General features: G+C 41.5%; 1 protein-coding gene across 1 annotated transcript in view; it reads left to right on the top strand.

The window, feature by feature from the left end:
• Positions 1-17,327, top strand: part of ABCC12 (ATP binding cassette subfamily C member 12) — a 67,401-nt gene that overhangs the window by 14,014 nt on the left and 36,060 nt on the right. The window contains exons 8-11 of the mRNA XM_032424303.1: positions 415-522; positions 2,322-2,597; positions 10,506-10,577; positions 12,909-13,033. Of these exons, the coding sequence (XP_032280194.1) occupies positions 415-522; positions 2,322-2,597; positions 10,506-10,577; positions 12,909-13,033 (581 nt within the window). The remainder of the gene's footprint in view (positions 1-414; positions 523-2,321; positions 2,598-10,505; positions 10,578-12,908; positions 13,034-17,327) is intronic.

Genomic DNA, 17,327 nt, shown 5'->3' with positions numbered 1-17,327 from the left:
ATGCTCTAGATCTGAAGGGTCAGAGACCTCTGAAGTAACTGGGAGAAGGGGATAATTTAGGACAATCCATGGGGTTTTGAGTGAATGGTCTAGGCCATGTAAGGATGTGGATGGAGACTTCCAAACACATTCAATTAGAGGCCTTCCTTGGACATTATCTTCTCTGGACTGACAAAGAAAAGGGGATAAATCTCCCACCATTTTGATGAAAATTCAAAGCAAAAGAGATTAAGATATTGCTATCCCTAATTTGCCAGCCCATGGTTTGTGAACCATGAAAAAAAAAAAATTCCTGTAAGAATTCCAACTGTGCCATCATTTCTCATCTCAGCAAATGTAATTCCCATGGATATAATTGTTCAGAGCCAAGGCAATATCTCATCCTAAACCCTATACCTCTCTTTTGTTCTTCAGGCATTTAGTGTGATTGCCATGTTTAATGTAATGAAGTTTTCAATTGCAATCTTGCCTTTCTCTGTCAAAGCAATGGCTGAAGCCAATGTCTCTCTGAGGAGAATGAAGGTATAACTAATGCTGGGTGAGTAGGGAAGAGAGATCTCATTTTTGGGTGGGAAAATTCTCAGATATGGGGAAGCTGTGTAAACCCATTGGAGGGCTGGGTCACTGGTTTGAAGAACATTGGGAGAAGGCCCTGCATTCAGAGCTGGATCAATAAATGTACATCAAGGAGGGTACAAGCAGAGCTTTATAAGGTGGTCTGCCCTTTTAGTAAAAATGAAATAGAATCTCCATACATGGAGATGATGTTCTTGACCTCTACTCTTTTTCCAAGCTATAAATCTTAAGTTGTTCCAGGAGTGGGGTTGAGTTTTCACTGAACCATCCTCCTCCCCTTTACCTACTTGGTTTGTCCTATGATGGGCGTGGTGATGGTAGTGATGAAGAGGGTAGTGGGGCACCACATTTATGCACTCAGTTGCTTTATTCATTCAGTCAGTCATCCATCAGAGATATACTGTGTGCTTCCTATATATAAGATATTGTGGGAAATGCAAATAAGAGGAAGAGAGAGTCTTTACACTCAAGAACCTTCAGTCTAGTGTAAGACCAGGTATCCCAGGAATTGATGTATGCAGTAAGGATACATGACTTGTACATAAAGTGGTTTTGAAGTTCAGGCAAGGGAAGGAAAAGGAAGAGGGTGTTCCAGACATGTGTGAATTAACTGAATGATTTTATTCACTCAGGCCAGCAACTGGAAGTCATCTTAGGCATCTGAGGTGGCTGTATCCCTCTTCTCCCTTACTATCCACATTCAACCAATCAAGAACCCTGTTGGGTCATCTTCTGCTCACTGTATTTCTTCAATTTTAAGAGGCGCTGTTTGTAAGATTGGTTTGGAAGGTGGCACTGTTGACTCATCACTTTTTGAACAAAACACAAGCATGAACACCATCACATTAATTGTATATATTATATCAGATATCTTAGGCTAGAGGAACAATGCTATTTCTTGACTCCTCAACTTTTGGTCTGTCCCTACTGCCATCAGCAGGTCCTTAGTTATGTCTCCACCTGATTTCCTATACCTTCCCTATCTCGAGAGCTGTGGTAATCCTGAATTGCTTGTTTCATGCCCCCACCCCAATAAACCATGGTGTTGCATGCTTCCTTGCCTTTGCTAATGCAAATCTCCTCTTCCTTCCCTCATCTTTGCCTGTACAGCACCTTTACAGACTCAGCTCAGGCACTGATACATGGCCCTCAGGATGGGGAGCCAAGTTCCCTTCTCTAGAAGTTGCAGTGTTTTGTTCTTGTCACGTTTCCCTGAAATGTCTGTGTATGTTCCCATCTTCCCTCAGACTGTAATCTCTTTAAGGACAGGAATCATGCCTTATTCATAGTTGCATTTCTGCATTTATCCCAGAATGGCAGAGGGTAGACACTTGGCAAATGTTTTGTTGAACTGAGCTGAGTGGGGTCTTAGGAAGAAGACACAGTAGAGGCTGAGCATGTGACCTTGGTTTCATAAGCATTAGTGCCAGGCAATGAAGCCCACTACCCAAAGACTGGCAAAAGCTTATTACCTTGGGCATGAGGAAGAAATGTAACTGAGATTAGCATTCTCCAATGTGGGTGACTCACATAGACCTTGTGGCTAAGGAGGCATCTGTCCTAGATAGCATGAGCTAGTAGACTATTTCTGCTGCAGCTTCTCCTAGGGGAATATCTTCAGAATATCCCTGAGTGTCCTAAGTAAAATTGCCCAGATTATGATTTTGGGTCATTAGAGGATATATTGGGATGGTTCTTGCAAATGGATAATGTATGCCCAGTTAATTTTGTCTCTTTAATCTTAGAAAATTCTCATAGATAAAAGCCCCCCATCTTACATCACCCAACCAGAAGACCCAGATACTGTCTTGCTTTTAGCAAATGCCACCTTGACATGGGATCAAGAAACCAGCATAAAAAGTGACCTAAAGAAAGTGCAGAACCAGAAAAAGCATTTTCTCAAGAAACAGAGCCTAGAGGCATACCGTTTGAGTTCATCATCCCAGGGAGTTGCTGGCCCAGAGGAGCAAAGTGATAGCTCCAAATTGGTTCTGCACAATATAAACTTCGTAGTGAGAAAGGTGGGTAAATAGCTCTACAGGTGTGGCTTCCATCTTTCCTCCTTGTATCACACAGCTATGGCCTTACCAAGGCCTAACATAATTCAGTCTGAGCTGGAGGTGGTTGTGGTGGTGGGGGGATGTCTCTAATAGGCTGTCTTCTTTCCCCAATTTTAAAACTATGTACATGGATAATGGAGACATTCTCTTCAGGCTGAGAGAAGATGGTGTTTGTATTAGTACTGATCTTCAAAATCCAAAGGAGCCAGTTGCAATGTTGAATGGACAATACATTTCAGGTGGCTAGGCTCAAACTGATGATCTTTTATAAATCTTTTTAGATTTGTTCTTAATTTCACATTGGAGAACTATGATAGACAGTAACTGACAATTATGAGCACTTACTATTTACCAGGTACATAATTAACTCATTTAACCACCCCAATAACCCTAAGAGGTAGGTACTATAGCTACCCCTACTTTATGATTGAGAAACCTGACAGACAGGGAGGTTAAATATCTCACCCAAGATCACACTGCTAGAAAGTGAGAGAAGAGGGTTGCACACACAGGGCACGTGGCCCCAAAATCTGTTCTCTTCAGCAACATACTTGTTAAAAGCAAATGAGATCAACAAGCAACCCAGCAAAGGAAGCCAGCCAGTCTGCTGGCCTCTCCCCTCAGGATTGGGGAATAGAGTCTTTAGACAAAGCTCTGCATTTATGGAATGTTTGGCCTTCTCCTGCATGTGGTTCTCTTGCACTGGGAACTCAGCAGCAGTGCTCTGGGGATGGCAGTATTTGTTGATTTTGCTGCAGAGGGCTCAGCATTAATCTTGTGCCTAGTATTTTAATATCCCATGTTGTTGACTCACCCTTTCCCCGTGCGAGCACTATAGAAGGAGAGGTTCCTATTTATTATGTGACGCTAAGCTCAATAGCTGGTGTAGAGTGGTACTTCTTGTTGTTAACAAGGTTGTCTGCCATGTATTCATCGGAAATGGTATTTGCTTAGCTGAGTGCAATTGAGCTAGGTTCTCAGTTAAGTCCTGCTGGGTGCAACCCATTTTGCTTTCTCATCCCCATCCTCCTGCCAATGATGTGCATGCAGCACCTGGATTGCTCTAACCATGTCTTTGGAATTGCTCCAGAGAGGCCTCAGTGAACTACTCTTGTGTTTTAAAGAAAGAAGCTGCCTTTTAGCCCCCTCATTGCTTTCTTCCTTCTCATTATGTTGGTGACCCTTGGGCTTGTCCATCAAGAACATGGTCAATGTTTTCTGAAACAAAGGGGCAACACAGCATTGTGTGGATTAAGGGTATGCCTCTGGAACCTGGTGTACATGTGTTCCAGTCCCAGCCACTTGCCAGCTGTGTGACTTTGAATATACTGCCTAATCTCTTAGAGCCTCTCCTCCTTTACCTGCTCAATGGATATTTTAATAATAGCAGCACTTCACAAGGTGGGTATGAGAATTGAAAGAGATATCATACAAAAATGCTAAGCCCATAGTAAGTCTCAACTGATGTTAGCTATTGTTGCCTTTTTTCTCTCACAACCAAGTCCAGCTTAAGAGCTGCACTTAAATATCCTAAATTCAGAACATCCATATTTTCCCAAAATTTTTTTTTTCTCAGTGAAGGTAAAATTTCTAATTTTTCCATGTAGGGAGAGGTGTTTTAAGTGATTATAAAGTAAAACATAACATAAAATTATAAATATGTACTACAGAAATTATAAAAATAGATGATGTAGAAAAAAAATCTAGAGCACATGGCTGGAAAACCACCTGTAATCCCATCACCCTAACAACCACTATTAAATGTTAGTATGTATCTTTTCAGGTATCTTTAATGTGTCTATAAACATAAAGATAGCTATTTGATTTCCAAATTAAGATTATCAGGAGAATAACTACAAAATATTACTAACCTGCTTGTTTCATTTAGCACAGGGGGTTTCAATTTCTTCCCTACCTCTGCAAAGTCACACTTAGGACATATTCTCTTCAGTTTTAATACCTGTACTGTTCTTTTTTTTTTTTCCTATTTTTTTTTTTTTTTTTTTCTCTTTTTTTTTTTTTTTGGTTTTTGATGTAGTGTTCCATGATTCATTATTTGCGTATAACACCAAGTGCTCCATGCAGAATGTGCCCCTTTAATTCTCATCACCTGGCTAACCCATCCTCCCACCTCCCTCCCCTCTAGAACCCTCAGTTTGTTTTTCAGAGTCCATCGTCTCTCATGGTTCATCTCCCCCTCCGATTTCCCCCCCTTCATTCTTCCCCTCCTGATATCTTCTTCTTCTTCTTTTTTTTTTTTAACATATAATGTATTATTTGTTTCAGAGGTACAGATCTGAGATTCAACAGTCTTGCACAATTCACAGTGCTCACCATAGCACATACCCTCCCCAATGTCTATCACCCAGCCACCCCATCCCTCCCACCCCCCACCACTCCAGCAACCCTCAGTTTGTTTCCTGAGATTAAGAATTCGTCATATCAGTGAGGTCATATGATACATGTCTTTCTCTGATTGACTTATTTCGCTCAGCATAACACTCTCCAGTTCTATCCACGTCGTTGCAAATGGCAAGATCTCATTCCTTTTGATGGCTGCATAATATTCCATTGTATATATATACCACTCTTCTTTATCCATTCATCTGTTGATGGACATCTTGGCTCTTTCCACAGTTTGGCTATTGTGGACATTGCTGCTATAAACATCGGGGTGCACGTACCCCTTCGGATCCCTACATTTGTATCTTTGGGGTAAATACCCAGTAGTGCAATTGCTGGGTCATAGGGTAGCTCTATTTTCAACTTTTTGAGGAACCTCCATACTGTTTTCCAGAGTGACTGCACCAGCTTGCATTCCCACCAACAGTGTAGGAGGGTTCCCCTTTCTCCACATCCCCGCCAACATCTGTCATTTCCTGACTTGTTTATTTTAGCCATTCTGACTGCTGTGAGGTGGTATCTCATTGAGGTCTTGATTTGGATTTCCCTGATGCTGAGCGATGTTGAGCACTTTTTCATGTGTCTGTTGGCCGTTTGGATGTCTTCTTTGGAAAAATGTCTGTTCATGTCTTCTGCCCATTTCTTGATTAGATCATTTGTTCTTTGGGTGTTGAGTTTCATAAGTTCTTCATAGATTTTGGATACTAACCCTTTATCTAATATGTCATTTGCAAATATCTTCTCCCATTCTGTCGGTTGTCTTTTGGTTTTGTTGACTATTTCTTTTGCTGTGCAAAAGCTTTTTATCTTGAAGTCACAACGGTTCATTTTTGCCCTTGCTTCCCTTGCCTTTGGCGATGTTTCTAGGAAGAAGTTGCTGCGGCTGAGGTCGAAGAGGTTGCTGCCTGTGTTCTCCTTTAGGATTTTGATGGACTCCTGTCTCACATTGAGGTCTTTCAACCATTTGGAGTCTATTTTTGTGTGTGGTGTAAGGAAATGGTCCAGTTTCATTCTTCTGCATGTGGCTGTCCAATTTTCCCAACACCATTTGTTGAAGAGACTGTCTTTTTTCCACTGGACATTCTTTCCTGCTTTGTCAAAGATTAGTTGACCATAGAGTTGAGGGTCCATTTCTGGGCTCTCTATTCTGTTCCATTGATCTATGTGTCTGTGTTTGTGCCAGTACCATACTGTCTTGATGATGACAGCTTTGTAATAGAGCTTGAAGTCCGGAATTGTGATGCCACCAGCTTTGCTTTTCTTTTTTCAACATTCCTCTGGCTATTCGGGGTCTTCTCTGGTTCCATACAAATTTTAGGATTATTTGTTCCATTTCTTTGAAATAAGTGGATGGTATTATGATGGGGATTGCATTGAATGTGTAGATTGCTCTAGGTAGCATTGACATCTTTACAATATTTGTTCTTCCAATCCATGAGCATGGAGCATTTTTCCATTTCTTTGTGTCTTCCTCAATTTCTTTCATGAGTATTTTATAGTTTTCTGAGTATAGATCCTTTGCCTCTTTGGTTAGATTTATTCCTAGGTATCTTATGGTTTTGGGTGCAATTGTAAATGGGATCAACTCCTTAATTTCTCTTTCTTCTGTCTTGTTGTTGGTGTATAAGAATGCCACTGATTTCTGTGCATTGATTTTATATCCTGCCACTTTACTGAATTCCTGTATGAGTTCTAGCAGTTTTGGGGTGGAGTCTTTTGGGTTTTCCACATAAAGTATCATATCATCTGCAAAGAGTGAGAGTTTGACTTCTTCTTTGCCAATTTGGATGCCTTTTATTTCTTTTTGTTGTCTGATTGCTGTGGCTAGGACTTCTAATACTATGTTGAATAGCAGTGGTGATAGTGGACATCCCTGCCACGTTCCTGACCTTAGGGGGAAAGCTCTCAGTTTTTCCCCATTGAGAATGATATTCGCTGTGGGTTTTTCATAGATGGCTTTTATGATATGAGGTATGTACCCTCTATAATGTACCCTATACTCTGAAGAGTTTTGATCAAGAAAGGATGCTATACTTTGTCAAATGCTTTTTCTGCATCTATTGAGAGGATCATATGGTTCTTGTTCTTCTTTTATTAATGTATTGTTATCACATTGATTGATTTGCGGATGTTGAACCAACCTTGCAGCCCAGCGATAAATCCCACTTGGTTGTGGTGAATAATCCTTTTAATGTACTGTTGGATCCTATTGGCTAGTATTTGGTGAGAATTTTTGCATCCATGTTCATCAAGGATATTGGTCTGTAATTCTCCTTTTTGATGGGGTCTTTGTCTGGTTTGGGGATCAAGGTAATGCTGGCCTCATAAAATGAGTTTGGAAGTTTTCCTTCCATTTCAATTTTTTGGAACAGTTTCAGAAGAATACGTGTTAATTCTTCTTGAAATGTTTGGTAGAATTCCCCTGGGAAGCCATCTGGCCCTGGGCTTTTGTGTTTTGGGAGATTTTTGATGAGTGCTTCAATTTCCTTAGTGGTTATAGGTCTGTTCAGGTTTTCTATATCTTCCTGGTTCAGTTTTGGTAGTTAATACATCTCTAGGAATGCATCCATTTCTTCCAGATTATCTAATTTGCTGGCATAGAGTTGCTCATAGTATGTTCTTATAATTGTTTGTATTTCTTTGGTGTTGGTTGTGATCTCTTCTCTTTCATTCATGATTTTGTTGATTTGGGTCATTTCTCTTTTCTTTTTGATAAGTCTGGCCAGGGGTTTATCAATCTTGTTAATTCTTTCAAAGAACCAGCTCCTAGTTTCATTGATCTGTTCTACTGTTCTCTTGGTTTCTATTTCATTGATTCCTGCTCTGATCTTTATTATTTCTCTTCTCCTGCTGGGTTTAGGCTTTATTTCCTGTTCTTTCTCCAGCTCCTTTAGGTGTAGGGTTAGGTTGTGTATTTGAGATCTTTCTTGTTTCTTGAGAATGGCTTGTATTGCTATATACTTTCCTCTTAGGATTGCCTTTGCTGCATCCCAAAGATTTTGAACAGTTGTGTTTTCATTTTCATTGGTTTCCATGAATTTTTAAAATTCTTCTTTAATTTCGTGGTTGACCCATTCATTCTTTAGTAGGATGCTCTTTAGCCTCCATGTATTTGAGTTCTTTCTGACTTTCCTCCTGTGATTGAGTTCTAGTTTCAAAGCATTGTGGTCTGAAAATAGGCAGGGAATGATCCCAATCTTTTGGCACCGGTTGAGACCTGATTTGTGACCCAGGATGTGATCTATTCTGGAGAATATTCCATGGGCACTAGAGAAGAATGTGTATTCCATTGCTTTGGGATGGAATGTTCTGAATATGTCTGTGAAGTCCATTTGGTTCAGTGTGTCATTTAAAGTCTTTATTTCTTTGTTGATCTTTTGCTTAGATGATCTGTCCATTTCAGTGAGGGGGGTGTTAAAGTCCCCCACTATTATTGTATTGTTGTCGATATGTTTCTTGGCAATTAATTGCCTCATATAATTGGCTGCTCCCATGTTAGGGGCATAGATATTTACAGTTGTTAGATCTTCTTGTTAGATAGACCTTTTAAGTAGGATATAGTGTCCTTCCTCATCTCTTATTACAGTCTTTGGTTTAAAATCTAATTTGTCTGATATAAGGATTGCCACCCCAGCTTTCTTTTGGTGTCCATTAGCATGGTAAATGGTTTTCCACCCCTTCACTTTCAATCTGGGGGTGTCTTTGGGTGTAAAATGAGTCTCTTGCAGACAGCATATCGATGGGTCTTGTTTTTTTATCCAATCTGATAGCCTGTGTCTTTTGATTGGGGCATTTAGCCCATTTACATTCAGGGTAACTATTGAAAGATATGAATTTAGTGCCATTGTATTACCTGTAAGGTGACTGTTACTGTATATTGTCTGTGTTCCTTTCTGGTCTATGTTGCTTTTAGGCATTATCCCCAATGCCTACCATGATGCCTGGTGTTCCATAAAGACTTGTCAATGAAATTCGTGATGACAAGAAGCAATCTTCACATGCTGGGTGTGGCAGACAGGACCCTTCTGGTCTATCTCAGGTGGGAAGGGAGACATATTTAGCTTCATGATGGGCATCTTTGCTCTAAGGGATCACAGAGAGCAAGTCTTAATGAGAATGCTCTTAGATGTTCCAATTGCAGCATTACAGTATTTGCTTGAACACAAGAGTGGGCACATGTCTGCCCAAAAGTTTCCATAATGGACTCTTGCTCTGCCTGCAGTTGTTTCCCCCCAGATATCTATATGGCTCACTTCTTCACCTCCTTCAGGTCTTACTCAAATGGTGCCTGTAGCAGATACTGTCAGTGAGCCATCCATGTGTCCTGGCCATCTTCCAACTGCGGGATCTGTGTCTGTGCCTGAGGGCCCTCCCCACCTCCCCCAAAACAGCAGGACATCCACAGACAAGGGAGCCGCTCTCAAGCACTGACTATTGGCTATTTATCCCCAACTCCCTCAGCCACTGGGGACATAGAACAATCCTCAGTTTCCCGGAATTTCCCAGCAGGATTGAACTTCACTTGCCTCCCATGGGAGCTGATATAATAGTACACCCTTGATGGGCCACCTTCCCCTTCCCATGGTACCTCCCAAACAAACTACCTTCACTCAAATCTTTGATTCAGGGCCTGTTTCTGGGAGAACTCAAGCTAAGATGTTTACTTTTCCAGTAAGTTTCCCTCCACTCTTATCTCCCTATCTCCTCTCTGCTTTATGTGTTTCTGTGGCATGTACTTGACATTCTCCATATTTTACTTACCTATCTTGTTGACTGTCAGTGCCCCCCAACTAAAACGTAAGCTCCTTGTGGACAGAGCGAAACTGTTGTCTGTCATGTACATTTCTGTATTGTGCTATTGCTAGTGTCCAGAAGAGCAACTGGCACATAGCAGTCTCTTACAATGATTTGTGGTTGAATTAATAGATCTGTAGCTGTAGAATAATCCATGAGCCCCATGTGTTGGAATAGCATAGCTGCTCAGTAATTTCAGATTACGCTTTGGTATGGTGGAAGGATACTTTAAAAATGACTTTTGGAAAACACTAGGCTCTCTGTATTTCAAAGGCTACCCTTGTCCCCCTGGGTTGTACAGCTTTTAACTTCTATTAGATTTGCTTTCCTGGAGTGTGGGCAGGGGGACAATCCTCATGTCCAGGGCCTGTGTGTCCCAGACCAGCACAAGGCTGTTTCGCATCAGTGCTTGTACATGATTTCTGGAAGTCCTCCGGGCACTCTGCTGTGCTGTGCCAAGGAAAGCACTTAATTAAGACTTAGGTTCCTGCCTCCTCCCAGGCTGTGTTTCAGGTTTGGGGTGTGAGGCTGTAGCTGCCACCTCTTAGAGCCAGCAGTGACCCCTTGGTCACCACCTGGCCTGGCCAGCACAGTTTGTGGGCAACACCTTTGGCCCAAGACCCTCTAAGAACTGGTGGAATGACTGTGTCTTTTTTTCTGTTTCTCTGGTAGGGGAAGGTCTTGGGAATATGCGGGAATGTTGGAAGTGGAAAGAGCTCCCTCATTGCAGCTCTCCTAGGACAGGTAAGCTGCGAAGATGGAGCACTGACATGACAGTCAAATGGTCCCCACCTGCCATGTCTGGGGCCCTTTGAGAACAGTGGACCCAGCAGCTGGGCTCGATGGCATTGGATGCTGTGCACACAGTTAATAGTGATTTCCAGGAGGTTAATGTGCTCAGTAGCTCCATGCTCCTTTTCCAGGTGGTGCTGAGCTTTTCATACACCCTTAGGTTTACCTCCTAAGGACATGTGTTAAACAATGACTGTTTCCTTGAGACAAGTCATTAAGTACATGGTGTTTCCCATGACTTGGGCTATTCTGATTAGAAAGGCCAGCAAGGTGGCTTGGCAGGGAAGGACTGAGGAACCTATGACTCACCATGTCTCTAGATGTGTTTTTCCCCATGTCCATCTCCATATCTCCAGTGTCTTCCCAGACCACACTGGCTCAGTCAAAGCTTCTTTGATGGAGTGGCTGAATGCATGCATCAACTAAAACAGCAATTTGCCCTCAACTTCTCTGCAGACCTTGTGGTAGGAAGAGGGAAGAGCCCAGGTTTTTTTGTCCTTTGCTACTTCTAGCTGTGTGACCCCAGCAAAATAGCCAAGCCATTTACTGTATTCACAGGGCTCTAAACTGATATGGTTTCTCATCCCAAATGAATGAATATTAAGTCCTCTTTCTCCCCACCCTGCTGTTCCTAAAGAGAAGTTTGGATGCCTGTAGTAGGGAGAGGAGGCACCTCTGAAAAAACAAGGACACTGGCTCAGAAGAGCCCGCTAGACTAGGGTGACTTCTTTTGGCCTCAGTTAACTCAATTCTAGAAAGAGTGATAACTCCTTCCCTGTCTGAAGGAGGTGGGGGCAGAATTAGGTGAGCTCCTGAGGTCCCTTATGCTCTAGGATTCTGTGTGTGTATCTCTGTCATAACCCTAGAGTCAGCAGGTGTGTTACAGGTGACCCATCCCAATTCTTTACTTAATAACAGGAGTCTCTCCACAGCATGCCCTAATAGCTGAGCCAACTCTGCTCAGATATCTCCAGCAATGGGGAGTTCAGTTCCCTCTTTGGAGAGTTTTGATGTATATGGACGTAGGGTTTACCTCTTTTTAACTTCTGCCCTTTGATCTGCTCCTTTGGAATCTCTCAGAGAAAATAGAATCTATCTCCCATGTGACAGTGGTGAGATTAGATGCCTCACTGTAGTCACTGGGATAGAGGCAGCAGGGTGACTGATGAGTGGGCTCCAGACTGCCTATGTTTACCACCTGTCTCAGCCTCATGCTCACTGTTTAACCTTGGATAAGTAACTGAGCCTCTCTGAACCTTGGTGTCTTCATCTGTAAAATGGGGGTTAGGAGGGTCATGGTGAGGATTCCACAAGATAATGTATATAATAGTTATAGGGTAATTCCCAGGGACAGTCGTGGTGATCAGCATTTTGTATGTACTTAACCCTGTGCCTGGCATATACTCTATTCATTTAGCTATATTTATTACCATTATTGTCATTATCATTTTCTCTTCTCCAAGTCTAATGTTCTCTGTCCCTTGGACCATTCCTGAGGTGAAATGGCATCACATCCTTTGACTTTGGCTACCTTCCTTCCCTGTCCATGACATACTGCTGCTGCTGCATCAGCCCTGAGCACCATGCCATCTCTCACAAATCCTGCCTCCTGAAAGCTTTGAACAGGGTATCATCACTAGTGTCCACTGTTACCTGTTAGATGCCCACCATGTGGGATCATCTTAAGTGAACTTATGTACTCAGGGTCACACACTAGAGCCCATGTAAGTTTTTAATTGGATTGCTTGATGTGCTACATGAAACTGGATTTTCCACTCCTGTTGAAGAATGAGAAATTCTGGCTGCACCAAGCCCAAATCCTTGTACCAGGCCCTGCACCAAATGTACAGGCTGCTTCCTTGAGACAGGGCATACCAGGACCACCTTCACAGCCATGCAGGCTATATCCTGCCCCTGGGGCCTGGCTGAGGAGGGTGGGATCCTGCTGGTGCACTTGGAGGAAAAGGGAACCTTTGTGATGGGTTCCCTCAGAGGGCATCTTGTTCTGGTTGTACGGAGGTGTCATGCAGCCTCTCCAGCCTATAGTAGAACTCACCACTGCCTCTTTTGTGACATTCCTGCCTGGCCACTTACAGATTTTTGACTTTGCGACCATCAGACTATACGGTTGTGCTTTGCAGTGTGGGTTAAGACATCTTGTTGACCCTCTTGCACCATCATAGATAATGTTCATGGAATAAGTGGGTGGCAAGGGTTTAGTGGGCCCCTGAAGAGAAGTTTGTGAGGTTTAGCTTCTGAAGGTATTCCGGTATTTTGCTCCAGATGCAGTTACAGCAAGGGATCGTGGCAGTCAATGGGACTGTGGCCTATGTTTCCCAGCAAGCATGGATCTTTCATGGAAATGTGAGAGAAAACATACTATTTGGAGAAAAGTATGATCACCAAAGGTAATATTAACTTTGAAACGATGAGGCACTTTGATATTTGATACCTTCTGCTATAGATGCTGATGCCATTTGTAATGCTTGCTCAGTGGGTTTCTTTAATGAATTCTGATTAAACGTTCATCAGATCCAAATGGGTGTTGGTTTTTCTCTTCCTGACCCAAGAGTTCAGGAGAGGCGCTTTCTGCAGACCTGTGATCACACTCTGAGAAATGGATGAAATTGGCACTTCATTCCCAGTGCAGAGTAGCATATGTTCTGAGGTTTTCTGTAACAGTGCATATGTTGTCTGATTGGAGGAAGATATATCTGGGAATTTTGCTTTAGGCCAAGTAACCAAAACTGCTTGAAATCATGAGCAGCAGGTATGCAAATTAATCACCCCTGAAATTATTAATTGACATCACATCTATAAGGATATATTGCCGTTAATATACTGAAAATGATCTAATGGAAGAAAATCAAAGTTCAAGTCATAATTTTTGGATACAGTTTGGACCATTATTTTAAGCACTGGAAAGTAATAGCTTTCTATGATTCCTTCCTGGATTTAGTATGCTGCCATGTACATTCTCTCATTAGAGTTCTATAAACACCTATTTAGGGAGATCCTGGCATCATATCCCCATTTTACAGATGAAGAGGCTGAAGCTCAGAAGGGGAGTTGACCTGCCCAAGGTCAAGGCTATTAAATGGCAGGGGTTGAGTCTTGAATACCAGGCCAACATCATTTGTTCTCACTGGAGCTTCCTGTCATGTGGCTCCCCCTGAAGCCTCCCCAAGCTCCACGATGCTGAAGTAAAGACCAGTGGAGTTGTTTTTTTAAAATTTGGCTGTCAGCTCTCCAGTGATAGTCTTGACTTTCATATTTTATTGTCTGAACCCACAAACTGTCCTTCCTGGCTGACATTGGCCAGCATGTGCGTTCCCAGCAAGAGGTCTATTACTTCCCTTCCTCTTCCCTGGCCATGACATCCTATTGCCAGGAGGCTCAAGAGCGGCAGGAAGGTCTGATCAGTGCAGGATTCCTTGGCACCAGCTAAACTGCTCTGCTCAGCATTTCCTGGCCTCCTCCCCACCCCACCTGGAATGGTTTTTCTTTCTGTGGTAGCCAGCTAGGAGGAAGGATTCCTATTTTATCAGGCAGAATGTCAGGGCACATATTTACCAAATACCTGCAGTTTTCAGGCTCATGCAGGATGATGGGGGAAAGAAGCGTGGCTCAGATGTATCTTTGCCCCTGAGGTGTTACAAGTTTGGAAGGGGCAGTAAGGGATGTACAGAAATAACAGTGCATCAAGAAGGAATGTGCCAAGTGTCAGGAGGTCCTCTTGGATTATTCAGAGGCAGCAGAGATCATGAGAAGGAAGAGAAGGTGGTGCTTGAATTGGGAGGGTAGAGTAGATCAAGGCACCCTTTGTGTGTGGCATCTCTAGGGTGACCATGGTGGCTCTCAGGCCACAGGAAGCAGGAGTGTAGGAGGAAAGTTAAGAAGGGGGGTAAGGGTGGCAAAGGAATGAAGAGGTGCTGAGCAATCTGCATCTCATAGTTAAAGATTGACAAAGGTAATAATATTAATAGTAACCACCACTGATGGAGAATTTCCAGTGTGCCAGGAATTGTGCTAATGGCTCTACACATGTGTTCTTGTTTCCTTCTCAAAACCCAATGAGAGTTATTAGCCCAATTTACAGAGGGGAGGGTGAGGATCAGGGAGGTACATTCACTTGTCCAAGGTTACCCAGCTGGATTCAAACACAGATTGTTCTGATTCCAAAGCCCCTGGTCTTTTAAAAAAGTTTTTTTATTTGAGTGTATTTGACACACAATGTTACATTAGTTTCAGGTGTACAACATAGTGATTCAGTTTCTCTATATGTTATGCTGTGCTCACCCCAAGTGTAGCTACCATCAGTTACCATACAACTCTATTACAGTATCATTGACTAGATACCCTGTGTTGTACCTTTCATCCCCATGACTTACTCATTCTATAACTGGAAGCCTGTACCTCCCACCGACCCCCTTCACCCATTTTGCCCACTTCCTTCCCCCACCTGCAACCATCAATTTGTTCTCTGTATTTATGGGTCTGACTCTGTTTTTGTTTGTTTATTCATTTGTTTTTTTTAAATTGCATATATAAGTAAAACCATATGGTGTTTGTCTTTCTTAGTCTGACTTATTTCATTTAGTATAATATCCTCTAGGCCCATCCGTGTTGTTGCAAATGGCATGATCTCATGCTTTTTTAAGGTCATGTAATATTCCATTACACACCATGCGTGTGCGTGCATGTACACACACACATACACACTCATCACATTTTCCTTATCCATTCATCCATCAATGGACACTTAGGTTGCTTCCATATCTTGGCTATTGTAAATAATGCTGCAATAAACATAGGTGTGCATATATCTTTTCCAATTAGTGTCTTTGTTTTCTATGGGTAAATACCCCATAGTGGAATCACTAGATCATATGGTATTTCTATTTTTTAATTTTTGAAGAAACTTTATACTATTTTTCTGAGTGGCTGCACCAATTTACATTCCCACCAACAGTGTATGAGGGTCCCTTTTTATTCATATCCTCTCCAACACTTGTTATTTCTTGCCTTTTTGATTTTAGCCATTCTGACAGGTGTAAGGTGATATCTCATTATGGTTTTGATTTTCCTGATGATTAATGATATTGAGCATCTTTTTATATGTCTGTTGGCCATCTGTATGTCTTTTTTAGAAAAATATCTATTCAGGTCCTCTGCCTATTTTTTAATCAGATTTTTTTTTTTTTTTTTTTGGTATTGAGCTGTGTAAGTTCTTTATATATTTTGGATATTAGCCCTTTATTGGATGTGTCATTTGCAGATATCTTCTCCCATTCAGTAGGTTGCCTTTTTGTTTTGTTGATGGTTTCCTTTGCTGTGCAAAAGTTATTTATTTGTTTGTTTGTTTGTTTATTAGTGGGTCCAAATTCATGGCCCTGAGATCAAGACCTGAGCTGAGATCAAGAGTTGGATGCTTGACTGACTGAGCCACCTAGGTGCCCCCAAAAGTTTTTTATTTTGATGTAGTCCCAATAATTTATTTTTGCTTTTGTTTCTCTTGCCTTAGGAGACATATCTAAAAAAATGTTGCTACAGCCAATATCAGAGAAATTACTGCCTGTGTTCTCTTCTAGGATTTTTATGGCCTTAGTTCTCACATTTAGGTCTAATCCATTTGGAGTTTATTTTTGTGTATGGTATTATAAATTGACCCAGTTTCATTCTTTTGCACACAGCTGTCCGGTATTCTCAGTACCATTTTTTAAAAAAAGATTTTATTTATTTATTTGAGAGAGTGAGTGAGAGAGAGGGAGGGAGAGAGAGAGCATGAGCGGGCTGAGGAGCAGAGGGAGAAGCAGACTCCCAGCTGGCAGGGAGCCTGATGCGGGGTCAATCCCAGGACCCTGGGATCATGACCTGAGCCGAAAGCATACGCTTAACCAACAGCCACCCAGGCACCCCTCAGCACTGTTTATTGAAGAGATTGTCTTTTCCCATTGTATATTTTTGCCTCCTTTGTTATAGATTAAGTGACCATTTAAGTATGGGTTTATTTCTGAGCTCTCCATTTTGTTCCTTTGATCTATGTGTCTATTTTTGTGCCAATACCATACTGTTTTGATTACTATAACTTTGTAGTATATCTTAAAATCTGGACTTGTGATACCTCCAGCTTTTTTTTCTTTCTCAAGGTTACTTTGGCTACTTGGCATCTTTTGTATACAAAGATACAAATTTTAGTATCATTTGTTCTAGTTCTGTGAAAAATGCTGTTGGTATTTTGATAGGGATTGCATTTGAATCTATAGATTGCTTTGGATAATGTGGACATTTTTAATTCTTCCAATTTATGAGCACTGTATATCTTTCCATTTATTTGTGTCATCTTCAGTTTCTTTCATCAGTGTTTTATAGTTTTCAGAGTACAGAACTTTCATCTCCTTGGTTAAGTTTATTCTTAGGTATTTTATTATTTTCTTTGGTGCCATTGTAAATAGAACTGTTTTCTTAATTTCTCTTTCTGCTACTTCGTTATGAGTGTATAGAAATGTTACCAATTTCTGGGTATTAATTTTGTATCCTGCAACTTCACAGAACTCATTTGTTACTTCTAGTAGTTTTTTGGCGGGGTTTTTAAGATTTTCTATGTGTAGTATCATGTCATCTACAAATAATGACAGTTTAACTTCTTCTCTGCCAATATGAATACCTCATTTATTTTCTTGTCTGATTGCTGTGTCTAGA

The sequence above is a fragment of the Phoca vitulina genome, unplaced genomic scaffold (assembly GCF_004348235.1).
Source record: "Phoca vitulina isolate PV1807 unplaced genomic scaffold, GSC_HSeal_1.0 scaffold30, whole genome shotgun sequence".
Taxonomy (NCBI): Eukaryota; Metazoa; Chordata; class Mammalia; order Carnivora; family Phocidae; genus Phoca; species Phoca vitulina.
Note: the sequence above shows the minus strand (reverse complement) of the source record. Positions and strands in the feature narration are given on the sequence as shown.